The sequence below is a fragment of the Lipotes vexillifer genome, unplaced genomic scaffold (genome assembly GCF_000442215.2).
Source record: "Lipotes vexillifer unplaced genomic scaffold, Lipotes_vexillifer_v1.1 scaffold132, whole genome shotgun sequence".
NCBI lineage: Eukaryota > Metazoa > Chordata > Mammalia > Artiodactyla > Lipotidae > Lipotes > Lipotes vexillifer.
Window position 1 is genome coordinate 1172878 of NW_006782535.1, and position 14936 is coordinate 1187813.

The 14936-nt window shown below is 45.7% G+C and overlaps 1 protein-coding gene across 1 annotated transcript in view; it reads right to left on the minus strand.

Annotated features, from left to right (window-relative positions):
• The window catches only part of COL4A2 (collagen type IV alpha 2 chain), a 125255-nt gene extending 112237 nt beyond the window's left edge, over window positions 1–13018 (minus strand). Inside the window, exons 1-2 of the mRNA XM_007455325.1 lie at window positions 13013–13018; window positions 12218–12298 (exon numbers count right to left, since the gene is read on the minus strand). Coding sequence (XP_007455387.1) covers window positions 12218–12298; window positions 13013–13018 — 87 coding nt within the window. The remainder of the gene's footprint in view (window positions 1–12217; window positions 12299–13012) is intronic.
• Window positions 13019–14936: the final 1918 nt, after the last annotated feature.

Here is a 14936-nt window from a genome sequence, read left to right on the forward strand (position 1 = left end):
ACAGGCGGACTCTCAACCACTGCGCCACCAGGGAAGCCCAAGGGTGATGGGATTTTACGACACAGTCCTAGAAGCACAGCATCCAGACCAGGGAGGAAATAGTCTCCCTTCACTTCATGCTGGTCTGGCAGCTGCTGGAAAGAAAGCCAAGTGCAAATCAGCAGGCCAGGACTCCAGAAGGGAGGTGAGAAACTCAGAAGACGGAGATTAGAACGAGGGTACAATTTTCATATGAGCAATTGGTCAGGAAGTCAGGGGCACCGGTAATGCAACAGTTGATACTTTAATATGAAAAAAGGTTAGGAGACCATGTTCTTCCCCAAGTTCTGCTGAGATCAGTAGATTTGGAAGGAATGGAGTTGTGATGGGGCCCGTAGAGGGACAGTGGAAGAGAAAGCTCACTGGGGTTCCGGGGGCTTTGCGGTTGAAGCGAAATGCTAGAGGATGGCCATCACCGGGGCATCGGAGTTTGTGTGTAGTTGTGGGATGGGATGGGGAAGGTGGGATTCCTGTTCAGGAAGCAAGCATGTGTCAGAGCTAAACCTTTCCTATGTCGCAATTTTCTCAAGAGCTTTGGTGACAGCAATCACAGCACATGCTGTGGTGGGGTGTCACCTCCCGTACGCCATGATGGTCATGCTGGTCCCATGAACCATTTGTCAATAGTGTTGAACTGTGCTCTTATTAATGGCATTACATTTTAGTGGTCTAACCGTAATCGAGCAGGACCCTATGCGGTCTTCCTGGGACAGACCCTTCCCCTACATCCTCGGCTGTAGCTCCTCTCTGAAGTACCCAGATAATAGTATCTGATGCACATTTCCTGAGTTGTTTTACAGATGCTAAAAGCCCCACCAAATGGAAGAAATTAAGTACTTGATGATCAAGAGCCCCCAGACCTACTGGCGCCTAAGGATTGATAACTTCAACCCCTGTGACACCACCTTGTTACCTCACCATCGACCAATCAGAGAATTCTGCATGAGCTGATCACACACCCTGTGATCCCCCTCCGTCACCTGGCCTTTAAAAATGTTTTGCTGAAACCCCTCGGGGAGTTTGGGGTTTTCTGAGCATGAGTCACCCATTTTCCTTGCTCGGCCCTGCAATAAACCTTTCTCTGCTCCAAACTCTGACCTTTCGGTTTGTTTGGCCTCACTGTGCGTAGGGCCCACGAACTTGCGTTTGGCAACATAATAATGATCAAAGCTCACGTGAAACTACTGATATATTAGCTATGCAGTAACCAAATGCATAACTTCAGCCTTCTTGGATTTCAAATGAAACATCCTAATGCTATTATTTAGTTCAACCTCTTTATCCTTGTCTCTAGTTGACCGGGAGTTAAAAAAACAACTATTTAAATATAATACAACTACAGCACCAATATCACTTTACTGTATAACTTGTAGAGGTTAAGTCTATGTCTTCAGGACGTTCTTCAGTTCTTTTCTATACAACGCTTGAGGAGAAGCAGGCTGACGTCATGCCCCTGGCATCTCCTGATTTCAAAATATACTCTTTAAAGGCAAGAAAAACACTGGCCAGAGGAGAAATTATTTCAAACAAAGATGTGAAGCTGACCAGGGAACAGAAAGAAATCTCCTAGGGGCTCAGATATGCTTGCTTTATTTCTTGTCTATGGCATGTCTTACACCGAGTTTCTTTTAAGTGAAGCTGTGGAATCAACCTTATTGTCTGGAAATTTTAAGTGGGATTCAGTGTTAAGTGAGAGTCCCAAAGAAAAATTCTGTTTTTGAGGAAGAGTTGAACTTTTTTAGTTCAACTTTTAGGAGGTGGATTATTTTCTTTTGCAATAACATATCATACTTTTCATTAATTGGGTATTTTTTAGTGAATTTGACTCTAGATATATATGAATCTATTCTGAGTTGTGTGTGTGTGTCATGTGTGTGTGTGTTGTGTGTATGTGTGTTTTCATTAAGTAACCAGGAAAGCCTTTCTTTTCTGGAGTCCTCTAAGAACAGAATGACTATTCATCAGTCTCAGATGTATTCTTCCGTCCTTCCTGGGTAAGACGTTGTGGAGATTTGTCAAGGTACTGCACCAACAATTCTATCATTCTATGATGAGAAATACAAATATTTGTAAAATAGCAGGTGTTAAATGATGAGGAATTACCCCCAAGGCCTTCGAGTGAGGAAGCCGTCTTCCTGTTTCAGCATTTTGCTTGGATTATCTGGCCTCCTATTCACCCCCCTCTTTCTTTTGCGTTGTAATGGTGTGCTTTAGGGCTGCGGGCACATAGTAAACCCTATTAAAGATTTGTGCATCTCGCCCTCAGCGGCAGGTGTATCCAGGCTGCCCAGGTATAAGACAATGGGTTACTTCTCTGAGTTGAGCTGAAAAGAGTAGAATGTTAAAAGCAACATAAACAAAAGAAAACCGCTTCCTAGTCAGTCACAGGGTTCTGTTCATTTTGTTTCCAATCATTGCAAACTCATTCGTCCTCAAAGCCATGGCAGTATGTCTTTTACTGAATTACGAAAGGCTAGTCTTGTTGGCAGATGCTAAATATGGGTGCAGGGCATAAAAATGACCTTGACATCAGGGTTCTTTTGAAATATATCTTCACAAGGCATAAAAAATGCCATCATCACCATTTGGAGTGCATTTTCTCAAAAAATCATGCAGAGCTAAATACATGCCAGCACTTTCATTTTTATTACGGAGAGACCAACTTCACCATAAAATTCATCTGTCCTCTGTTTCTTTATTTAAAACAGACTTTAAGTTTGAAGAACAGTTAAGTGCTTTACAAAGACATTTTAATGAAAAACATCAAGGTGCAATGCAGCTAAGAACTTATTAGGCCAAAGATGTTATTTACCCAGAATTAATTACTTCCATTTCATTTTGTTTTGCTTTCTTTCGCTTTTTCCTTTCTGGTTCCAGATCTTTAGGAATTATCCATCCTAACAGTGCTTTGAATACAAGAACTTTTGTTCCTATGGTGGGATTTTAGTGCCCTCGCAGGGGCTTAGGAGGAAACTGCCATCAATACAGGGCTTGTATTGGGTTACAGGAAGGTCTAGTCCTGCTTTGATTCTTCTAGAATTTAGTCTTCTAGACTGGACACAGAGAGGAAGGGGACAGGGATATTCTGATCTTTCTAATCAGTGGGGAAATATGCCCTTTTTTGAAGGCTTGCTTTCTACTTCCCATGTGAGTCAGACATCTGACGACTTGAATGACCTGGCTGTCTACACCACAATGGGCTAGTTTGGGTGGGATGCCAGAGGGCTCAGAATCACAGGTTGTTCAGGCTCTCAGGTTGAGCAGTTTCTTAAGAAAATTCTGAAATGCCTAAAGCACTTAAAAATAAATTCAAATTCACCTGAATGCCAGTGATGTCTGTAGCATCTTTGCCTTTGACTATTAAGGACACGGGTATAGCGTCTTCTAATTCAAAAAGGAGAAAATAAGGCAGAGAAAAGATGACCCCCTCCCGCTCTAGAGTCAGGAAGTTGTGCCTGTGCCGCTTGGTTTGGTCATTTCTGCCATTTTCCTCTGGTTATTATTTAGTATCTCTGGAAGAAAATAGGAAGAGTAATTTCAAAAATGTGCAAATCTACTAGTTTTCTCTTTATTATAGGAACAGCCCAGTTTAAGAGTGCTTAGACGCAGGAGCATTTAGCCTCTTGTATAAGCTGCCCCAGTGACCTGGACATGGATGCCTTTTGCATGTGAAGACTCGACCTCTCTTCCTACTGAGTGAGGGAAGACAAATTCAGAGAACATGTTTCCATTTTCAGATGGCGTTTAGAAAGCACGTCATGTTTGGTAAGAATTTTCCTCTGGTCATTTTAGAAATCCTGCCATTGCTTACTAAGGATGGACTGGAAGTGAATAAAACAAAACAAAGGTCTCTGAAGACTGGCATTCCTTCTCTAAGAGAAAAGGATACGCTTCAGTGATGTACTTGTCAAAACATTCCATCGGAGGAAGGAAGACGATGGATTTCCAAAGGCAGAGCTTAAGTCTGGTTTCAGAGAAGAGTAGAATGTTCCTTTCTCTCACCCCGGCTTATCAGTGGTCTCTTGGAGTCGGTGTGAGGTTTTCAGTCAAAACTCAAAACAATATTATTATCATTATCCTGGCTCTGACCCACAGATATGTTTTCCTCGAGGCCATGAAAGGAAGGCCATTTCCCCAGAACTGTCAACTTTGGACTGGAACCCAGTTAATCATTTTCTCACCATCCTTGGTGCTGATGGCTGGTGTGGATGGCCAGCCTCCCTGAGGTTTTGATCACTGAGGCCACTGCCCAGAATCCATGGTGCCCCTTGCCCACATGCATCGACCAGCCGGCCAGCCTCAAGGCATCATTTTTGTGCTTCTGCATACACCATACTTTCACCAACGTCCCAGTTTTCCATAAAAACATCTAATATCAGTCTATGGTCAAAGGGCTGGGAGAACAGGGACCTGCCTAGGTAAAAAAAAAAGCTATTTTTTTCTCTCAAGTTCATTCTCTCTTCTGCCTGAGCTCTGAGAATGCCTACTCTCTGCTCCTTTTGTTTGGATGGAAATTCAGAAGGGAACAGAGGGGTGTGGTTCTCTCAGAAAGAAAGAGTGGGCTTCCCCCAGTATTTCTAGGGCGGTAGACACTTCAGGCAAGATTGAGTGTTTGTAGACACTAGGTAAGCATCTCTCATTAGCAACACCTGGAGACAAGAGCACAGTATGATTTTTTCATTATGAAGGAACGTGGTCTAGGCTGCCAGAGCGACGTGTGTGTGTGTGTGTGTGTGTGTGTGTGTGTGTAGTTTCACCAGAAGTGGGACAAATGGATAAATAAAATATGTAAACATTTAGAATTCTTCCTCTGCACTCAGGTACTAAGCTGCCCATGTGCCAGTGCTTTGTTATTAATCACTGATCATGTGCCTACTGTAAATGCTAACTACATTTTTTTAATCAATTATCTGCTCTGCTGTTACCACAGCAGCAGTGTCATGGGCAATTCCTGTTGTGGTTGATAAATGCTAGGCCACAGCCACTATGATTAATTTTCACCAATGATTTTCATGATTCCTATTATTTAATGATGTATTTTACTGGAGGAAACATGGGAATCCAGGACAAAGTTTGTCATGCTTCAGACAAGGGACATGATGGCTTCAATGGCATGGAAAAACATTTTTTCTCTAAGTGCTGACTTTCAATCATCAGATTCTGTCTATAATGATGTTCTTTGAGTCCATGCAGTGAGGTGGTATTAACATTTCGTCTTTTCAGGATTTAATAATAACATAGTCTTCCTTTTGGATGGGCTCCAAACCGGCCCGTTTTCTATCAAACTGTGACTAGTGTTAGAATGGTGCTTTGAAACTAAACGTTTCCCTTACTGGGGTGGGGTTGGGAGCAGGGGAGTAAAGCCAGAGATGCCACGGTTGCTTCTCTCTGCTCCAGCTGCACAATTAAATCATTTCTACAACACTTGATTGAAAGTCCTACTCTAGGGCTTCCCTGGTGGCGCAGTGGTTGAGAGTCCGCCTGCCGCTGAGGGGGACGCGGGTTCGTGCCCCGGTCCGGGAAGATCCCACATGCCGCGGAGCGGCTGGGCCCGTGAGCCGTGGCCGCTGAGCCTGCGCGTCCGGAGCCTGTGCTTTGCAACGGGAGAGGCCACAGCAGTGAGAGGCCCACGTACCGCAAAAACAAAAACAAAAACAAAAACACATCACTTATGTGCGATGTACAAATTAGGTGGGCATCGTCTACATCTGCTGAAATACTGTTTTCCTTGCAGAAAGTAACCAAGTAATGGAGCTGGCTGTAGACACAGTGGCATTGGGCTAGCCAGAACCACTGCCGTCCCAGAGACGCACTAAAAATAAGCACACGATGTTGAAAGTAGGTGAGAGCTATGTGTCGACAAAGGTTATACAAGCCCAGAAGCCAGGAGGGGTTTCTGCTATTTCTGAATCATTCTTTGCCCTCTCTGGGCTGTGATAGGGCAGAAAATGCGGGCGATGAATTCCGTCAGGTCTGCCGAGCAGACCAGTAACAGGCAGCTGCCTGGAAAGGCAGCAGCTGGTTTGGAAAGAGGTCTGCTACAGCAGCACTGATGTTTTCATTTCGCGCTTGCACGTGTCTCCCCAGAGCTGAGACAGATGGCCGTGTGGCTTAGGGGAGGGAACCCACCGGAGTGGCAGAGCACACACAGCACGCACATCTGGAAGATCTATGTTCTGAGCATCTCCCTTCGCTCCACAGTGGTCAACCAGCCTTTAGATTTATACTGAGCATTTCAAAGAAAACAATTCAGTTTTATTGCCACAGCCCAGTTACACACATTTGAGGGTAAGGTTTACGATTAGCGACGCACGACAGAAGATACCGCCATCTGGAAGACTACAGCTCTCCTTGGAAGAGACCTTGCCACAGTGACTGTGGTTCAGAGCTGCTCAGGGCCCCTCTGCTCCCTTCCCTGATGCTACGCGTCTGCTTCCTGCATCTCTTGGTTGCTGCCTACCTGGGCTGACAGGTGAGGGCCAAAGCCTGAGTCTCCTGCACCTCATCCATCCATCACCACCCGTCTCTGAGAGCTCTGTGTTCACACTTTGCTTCCTCTCTCACTCCGTTTCTCTCCGGTTTCTCTCACTTTGATTTATATTGTTGAATTTAAGGAATCTTGTGAGGTCAAGAATTATTTGCTCATACTTTGACCCAAGTCCAGGGACCCACAGACTGTGGGAAACTCTTAGCTACATGAAAAAAATGCAACAGCCAAACACAACTTGCCCCGGTTCTCAGCCTTTGCTTAAGTGAGTGAGCTTGTCAACTGCACCCTTCCAGGAGCTGAGGCTCCAGTCTTGGGGCTCCTGCTGCCAGGCCCGTGGAGGGCGAACGTTGGGGGGATGACTGCACAGTGATGGGGAGATGCCGGGTCCCTCCCTCCGGGGTGGTGGTTCACCTCTGGGACCAGTCACAGTGGTGGTTTCTCCTTTTCCCACCGCAGCTCGACAGGCCATCTAACCACCTCAGTAATTCCCAACATTTGGGACTTACTCGGTCTTTGTATGAACTAATTTCTGCCTAGGAAATTGATTGCCTAGGAAAACAGGCATCTTGTGAAGGTTAATGCCATTAAAAGGCTGAAATCACCTATCTGATCTGAGTTTATGGTCAAAAAAGTGTCAGGGGAACAGGAACCTGACTGAGTAACTGAGATAATGAATTAAAATTGACCTCGGTTGGAAAAATCTGAGAACTTCACAACCTTTTTGGTGAGGTAATGCACAAAGGCAAAGGCATCTCTATCTGTTGAATCAGATGCCTCCCCTGTTCTCTCTCCTGTTTTCTATACTATGAAGCTTTGTATCACACGGAGGTGGTCACTCTGCTGTGACAGAAATTCTGTAAGAGAAATTCTCTCTGATGCTTGCAGCTCAACTACCTTCCATCTCCACCGTGCGTAGAGAAAGAAAGAAGAAAAAGAATAGAAAAAGAGGACAGGGCTTCCCTGGTGGCGCAGTGGTTGAGAATCTGCCTGCCGATGCAGGGGACATGGGTTCGAGCCCTGGTCTGGGAAGATCCCACATGCCGCGGAGCAACTAGGCCCGTGAGCCACAACTACTGAGCCTGCGCGTCTGTAGCCTGTGCTCCGCAACAAGAGAGGCCACGATAGTGAGAGGCCCGCGCACCGCGATGAAGAGTGGCCCCCGCTCGCCGCAACTGGAGAAAGCCCTTGCACAGAAACGAAGACCCAACGCAGCCAAAAATTTAAAAAATAAATAAATAAAAATGTTACCATTCTTTAAAAAAAAGGAAAAGAGGACAAAAGGGAGCCCTCCTACACTCCAACAGTGTTGGTGGGAATGTAAATTGGTGCAGCCGCTATGGAGAACAGTGTGGAGGTTCCTTAAAGAACTGAAAATAGAACTACCATACGGCCCAGCAATCCCACTACTGGGCATATATCCGAAGAAAACCATGCTTTGAAAAGATACATGCCCCCCAATGTTGATAGCAGCACTACTTACCATAGCCAAGACATGGCAGCAACCTAAATGTCCATCAACAGAGGAATGGATGAAGAAGATGTGGTACATATATACAAATGGAATATTACTCAGCCATAAAAAGGAATGAAACTGTGCAATTTGCAGAGTCGTGGATCGACCTAGAGATTATCATACTAAGTGAAGTAAGTCAGAGAAAGACAGGTATCATATGGTATCATTTATATGTAGAATCTAAAAAAATGATACAAATGAACTTATTTACAAAACCGAAATAGACTCACAGACATAGAAAACAAACTTACGGTTACCAAAGGGGAAAGGCGAAGGGGAGGGATAAATCAGTAGGAGTTTGGGATTAACAGATACACACTACTATGTATAAAATAGACAACAAGGACCTACTGCATAGCACAGGGGAACTATATTCAATATCTTGTAATAACCTATGATAGAAAAGAATCTGGAAAAGAATACAGATTTACATACATATATTTAAACCTGAATCACTTGGCTGTACACCCGAATTGTTGTAAATCGACTACATTCAATAAAAAAACAAAAAGAATAGAAAAAGATATGGGGGCTGGGCAGCTTTGTCTGGCGTGACGAGTATGTGACCATTATCGGTGGAGAAAATCCGAGAATTTAGTTAGTTGCCTTTCTTTGTGGACAGCACCCTGTGGAGTACTGCTGGATTAGGACTTACACTTTCTAATTACTCCAGTTTACTTAATAGGGATTATTTGAAGTAGAAACCCTCTAACAACAACAAAGTCTTAACTCATTTCTTAATTTACGATATTTGTTTTTCTCTTTCTGACTTATTTCACTCTGTATGACAGTCTCTAGATCTAACCACGCCAACTCATTTCTTAAAGTTATTTACTTTTTTGATTCACTAAGCAACTGAAGAGATGGCTGGAAAACTGGCTAGAGAATCACAACTCTTGAGTCAAGACAGCAAAACCTCTTTTCTCTTTTCTCTGACTGTGTGCTTCCCCCCAGCCCCTGGCATCTCCTCCATATAGGTTAACATCTGGCCAGAGGTGTGCAGACACAAAAGATTACTGGACTGGAACACGAACTCATCTGAAAGTCGGAGAGCTCGAGTTCGGTTCTGGACTGAGACTGGAGCAAGTCACTTAGCCCCAAATGTCACTGCCCTCCCATGAGAACTGGCGGATGTGGCCAGGTCACCCTCTGCACCTCCCAGCGCTGGCCCGGGAGCGAAGGGTGCGCAGACGGCTGGGCCTCAGCTCCCCCCCTTCCTGCCCCCTCTACCGATTTGCTGGAATGATCCACGGGGCGGCTGGCTCTGTCTGCGAGACGCAATTCTCTTCCTGTGACAACGCGCCACCCGCCACTCCAGGGCGGGGAGTCTGGCTCCATACAGAGCTTGCTCTTTTGGTTAGGACGAGAAGTCCTTTGGAACCAGAATCCACAGTACCTTTGTGATTTCTGCTTAGAGTCTACAAGTCACCCAGTAACATAGAGTTTCTGGTGTTGGCTGTCACCATGGCGAGGAAAACATTAACTGGACCCCGTGCCCATATAAGGCAGAGTGAGCCTGGAGCTCGGGGAGCGTGGCTCTGCAGCCAGGCACCGTCACAGCTGCTACGGTGGCACCGAGGGGAAAACAGACAGCAAGGGACCCCAGGGGAAGCTGTGGGAAAGAACAAACTATGCACACAGCTCTCGGAGTGGCAAAATCCACCCCACAGCTATTTTTGTGCATTACATTACTTCTGAAAAATACCACCAACCCAAAAGCAGGGCAGAAATAGCTCTGCTTTCGATAGGACCCCATTTGGGTAGACTTGTTAATGAACAAATATTTAATATACATACACCAGGTTCGTAGAATGGACACAGACATTCTATTTTCATAAATGACTGTGTAAAGTATATGCGACTGTCCTAACGATAAATATCTTCAGTAATACACTGGGCTCACCCTGTAGACAATGATAAACGGGGTTAGTTATTTCTCCTCACTGGGTTTTCTTCTTGTCTCTTACTGTCAGCCATTCCTATCACCTTATTGATCAATATTCAAGAGCACACCTGAATCAATCGGGCAGCCTCAGGTGCTGACAGTTAGAACCACCCGGTTTGGATCTGTGTGGTCCAGGAACGGGGTCTACGTCTCTCTTCATGACTCCAAACACTCCAGAGAGTGGCACCTGAAGGCCAGTCCCCTGGTGGGGTACCGCTGGCCCGGGCTCTTGAACAAACTACCATGACAACTGCCAAGTCTCAACTTAGTTTGACCAAGATTGATAATGTGTCTGCAGAATTAAAAGAAAGTCAAGCCCATGCTAGGTTACTCATGTTAATGAAATTAACCAGAAGGTGTCATTTTCTACTTTTTGGCAACGCGTAGAAACAGAGTCAAGGTATTTTCTTAATCAGGGATGACAGGAAATAACACCTGTGCTGTAGACTTACTAAACTAAAAAGACCAGGGGGCCTGCAGAAATTCTCTTCTGATGACCTCTTTGAGAAGACCCTCAGCATCATTTAAGAATCCACTGCTGTGCAGACGGCCTCACATACGGAAATAATCAGAATGAACTACCTTTACGGAAGAACAGCGTTCTTGTAAAAGCATTATGGGAGTTATGTTCACATATTGGTTCTACGTTAACTAATCATAAAGAGTGAAAAAGAACAGACCCAGCCCCCTTCTACTCAGTCTGGTTTCTGTTTGGCAGATCCCAGGGAGAATGCAGGTCCTATCAGAGCTGGGGTCCCTCCAACTCGGGCATGTCTCACAGATGCTTGTACACCACTCGTTAGCCTTCTCTGTGCCCGCAGAAGGCTGAGCTAGCCAAGCGCTGGGGAGGGGAGAGCCCTGCAATCAGGCTTTTCACCACTGCTCCAGAACCATCGCTGGGAAAATCTATAGCAAGGGACCCCAGGGGAATTTAAGTCTCATGGAACCGTTTCCATATATTTAAAAATACTTCTTGTTAAATGCTGATAAAGCATCTTCAACTAGCAAACTGCTTAAGCAGAAAGTCCCCTCTCCAAGCAGAGGAACCCTTTACTAAAGCACCAACAGCAAAAACTGTCACGGTGAACATGGCCCGTGGAGACGGAAGCTTTGATCTCCTGGCAGGAGATCACTCCTCAGCTGTGAGCTATGCCACTAAAATGATGGTCAGTCGCATGTTAGTACATAAGCCCACCACATTTATAAAGGGGTTCCCTGCCACGCCTTTCACGTACTTCACTTTTGGGGGCGACTCAGGTAGGGAAGGATGTAGGGTAAAACACCCAACCTCAGAGGTGGGTCTCCAACCAGACGTCTCTTCCTCCTGGTGGGTGGGGATGGAGCACGGCTACTTTGAAAACTGACTTCAGAATTCAACTTGGTGAAACGCATTTGGAGCCCCCGAGGACGGCTGTAATTCCCGGTTCCAACAAGGACAGGGCAATGCAGGCGAGAAGCCCCAGTGGCCTCTTACTACCTGGCGTCGGACAAGCATGAGTCCTAGAGGGAACTGCGAGATTCCAAAGCTTAAGGACTCAGAAGACCTTGTGATGTAAAACGAAATAGTGCTTCCCACAGTGCCACACACCAAAATGGGCTTAGACGTGCAAACAATTCCTTTTAAAAACCAGCAATACCAAGACTTAAACATCAGCTTTAAAGGCAACACTCTGATTGAACATATTACACCCCAAATCAGGTCCGTATTTCAAACTCTGCCAGATGTTTCGGTGATAATTTGGGGGGACCGTTTTTCTCTGACTTACCTATGAAGTGGGCTTTACATAAAGGGCATTCAGGGAATGAGTGGGATAATTTTAAAAGTCAAAGCGATTCTCAGTGGTATAATGCCAGCGCCCTCTAGTTTAAATGGATATTGCAGTATAAATGCGACTATGCTTTCTTTAGGCAGTGTTTTTACAAAATGTATGCTTATATATGATATAAATATAAAACGCAGTTGCATTATGTGTACCTATATGCATACACGTGTATTTATGACAACAAACAAGAGAAAAGAGGCTTGAGAAAGTTAACACTGTTCTCAAAGTATTAAGAAAGTGGTATAAATCGACCCAATTTTGCATTATATTATTGTTTGCTTTGTGGAAAAGAATGCGCCTGTATTAAATTTCTTAGGAATGTATGCAAATGACTTAACCAGGCAGGATGCGGCACTTAGTTCAAAATGGATGTGTAAGGAAGATAATACTGCAGTGTTGCGACTTACCCATCCTCCTTTCTCGGGATAGCACTGGCAGCCTGCACTGCAGTCTCTCCCTCCACAGGGCACATCGAACTTCTTAAGGCCCTGCAAAAATGAAACACAAAGCAGAGAAGTTACGGCAACACTGCAGCTACACTATGCGTCATAGTGCCAGGTGCTGAGAGCCCTTCCAATTCTAACAACTACTCATTCAAAACTTTCAGTAAGTCTTTAAAAAAAACAGAATTTAATTTTCAGAGCAGTTTTAGGTCCATAGCAAAAGGTACAGAGACTTCACGCACAGCTCCCCCGGGCCCCAACCTCTCAACCAAAAACATCCCTCACCAGACGGGACATTCCTTACCATCAATGAACCCCCACTGACACACCATCACCACCCAAAGTCCACAGTTTACATCAAGGTCGCTCTTGCTGCTGTACGTTCTATGGTCAATAAGCCTTTTTTCAGTGCCTACTAAATGCCAGATGCCAAGCTAGATCCTGGGGCTCGAAAGTCAAGGAGAACTTTGCCTGGGTCCAGGGATCCCACGTGAAGTGAGCCTTGGATACTACGTTAAGCCCTTTAGCTTGGAGGAGGAGTCCAGGCACGTAGGAAGCAGCCCTTCATTCTGCCTGGCAAGGTGGGGGATGGATTCTGGGAGGAGGCGTCCAAGGCTGAGTAGGATGGGGTTAAGATAAACGCGCAGGGCACTCCAGGCCCCATTACACAGCACGGGTCCCGGTGAACTACAGGGAGAAGGGGCTTCTGATCCGGAGGCAGAATTTGCAAATACACCTGGTAGGATGACAAACCCTCACCTCCATCACAGGGTACCCGCCATCCACGGAGAAGCCCCGCGCCCCTTCCCTCTCCCTGAGACGTGCTCATCTGGGGTGCCGAAGAGAGGCGTTGGGGAAGAGGCTTCTCTTAAGTATTTATTCAGTCGGGGTGGGGTGACCTCAGTGAACTTTTCATCAGACACCGAGATATAACTCTTTGATGACTTTAGTGGATGACTGGGCGAGCTCTCTGGTTGGACGACTCCAGCGAGGAAAAATGCATTTATTTCTTGCCCTCGATCTCAGAATTTCAGGCAAAAGATGGGCTTGGAGATTGGACCGTGTCTGAGCTCTTCCTTTCAGACTGTGTCCACAGCACTAAATATTTTGAGTAGGAAATGACAATCAGATTGGCCGTCTTCTCCCGGCTCTCTGCTCAGCCAAGTGTCGGCCCTGCCCACTCCCACCCCCATCACCCCCGACAGGCGAGTAAGCACAGCTGGTCACTGGGGAACCTCCGTCTGGCTCGTCACTCTTGGCCAGACCGTTCGGAGCCCCCATGGAGCCCATCCGGTGGGGACCCTGGGCGCGGTGAGCTCTGGTGAGCACTCAGCCAAACCTTACGGAGCAGACAACACTTCCCGACAACAGAACCCATCCCAGCTTTAAACAAAATCGCATTTCACCATAGCGACTCCATCCTCTCCTGAGTTGTCTCAGTGACTAAACAGGGGGTCACTTGGGGACTCCCTCTGAAGTTTTCTGCCTGTTTTTTGTGTTAGCACATCTGCCAGCGTCTTCCCTGTTCCCGAAGATTCACGTCAAGGTGCAGATGGGGCTGCCTGGCCACCTCGGCAGCTCCTACCGGCACGAGGCTTCCTGGACGGCCAACCTTGGTGGGCACACGAGTAAACCCTGACTCAACACCATCTGGCCAGAGTTGACCTTAGACCTCAACAGCAATGCACTGTCCTTTCTGTAGAGGTGATACATTCCTTTCCTTTGCTAACTACTTTCTACCGAGAGGTCTCATGTGAGAGTTTCACATTTTTTGTTCTTATTATTGTTCTTTGCCTAATCTAATATCGGTGGCATCAGTCACTACTTTGAAGAATTCAAAAAAATCTGAAAATCTCAAGCCCTTTAAAGAAACCAGTAGCTCTAAAGCCTTTTGAATCTCTTGGTTATCCTTCTGTCCTAAGGCAATGGGACAGCCCAAGCTCCATAATGTCAGAGCAAACATGGATAAATTCCTTTCATGCCCTCCAAATATGATACAAGGTATTTGCCAATTGTTTTTATGGCTTCAGTGTTTAACTTCAGTGGGGCTCATTTTTAAACCCCACAATTTCGCATATTCGTTTTTTTTACAACCAGCTCCGTGCCAAGCCATCGGCTTATGGGTTATGATGAGCACCAAAGTGAGAGGAGCCTGGATGGGCCGCCGCATTTGTACTTTGTATCATGTATGACCGTGACGTGAATAGGTGCCTTGGCAAGGTGTCCCTGGCTCACACGATCAAAATTCACTTACCAGTTGTTCGGAAAGGGTAGGGGGACTCCTCAGGCTGAAGGGTGAAGCGTAAACTCCTATTCCCCATCTGGTGTTTCACATGCTATTTTTAATTTTGATTTTAAAGCCACTTGCCAAATCCCTGTATATAAATCAATGGTTGAAATGATTTTAATGGTTTCAAATCGATCTAACAGACTTTCTGTTCTAGGTTTAGGGCATGCACTGGATTTAGTTATAGCAATGAGTTCTTCACAACCCGCTCAAAATTCAATAGCACGTTTCTGCTTTTGGAACTAAGACTTACAGGCTTGAAAACTCCTGGCCTCAACGCTTTTCAACCATGTGTGCATGGCTCAGATACCCTGACACAGGAGGTGAGGGAGACATTGTTGAGAAGCAGCCCTCCACCCAACAAGCCAATTTCCATCATGGAAACTCCAGCCCTCC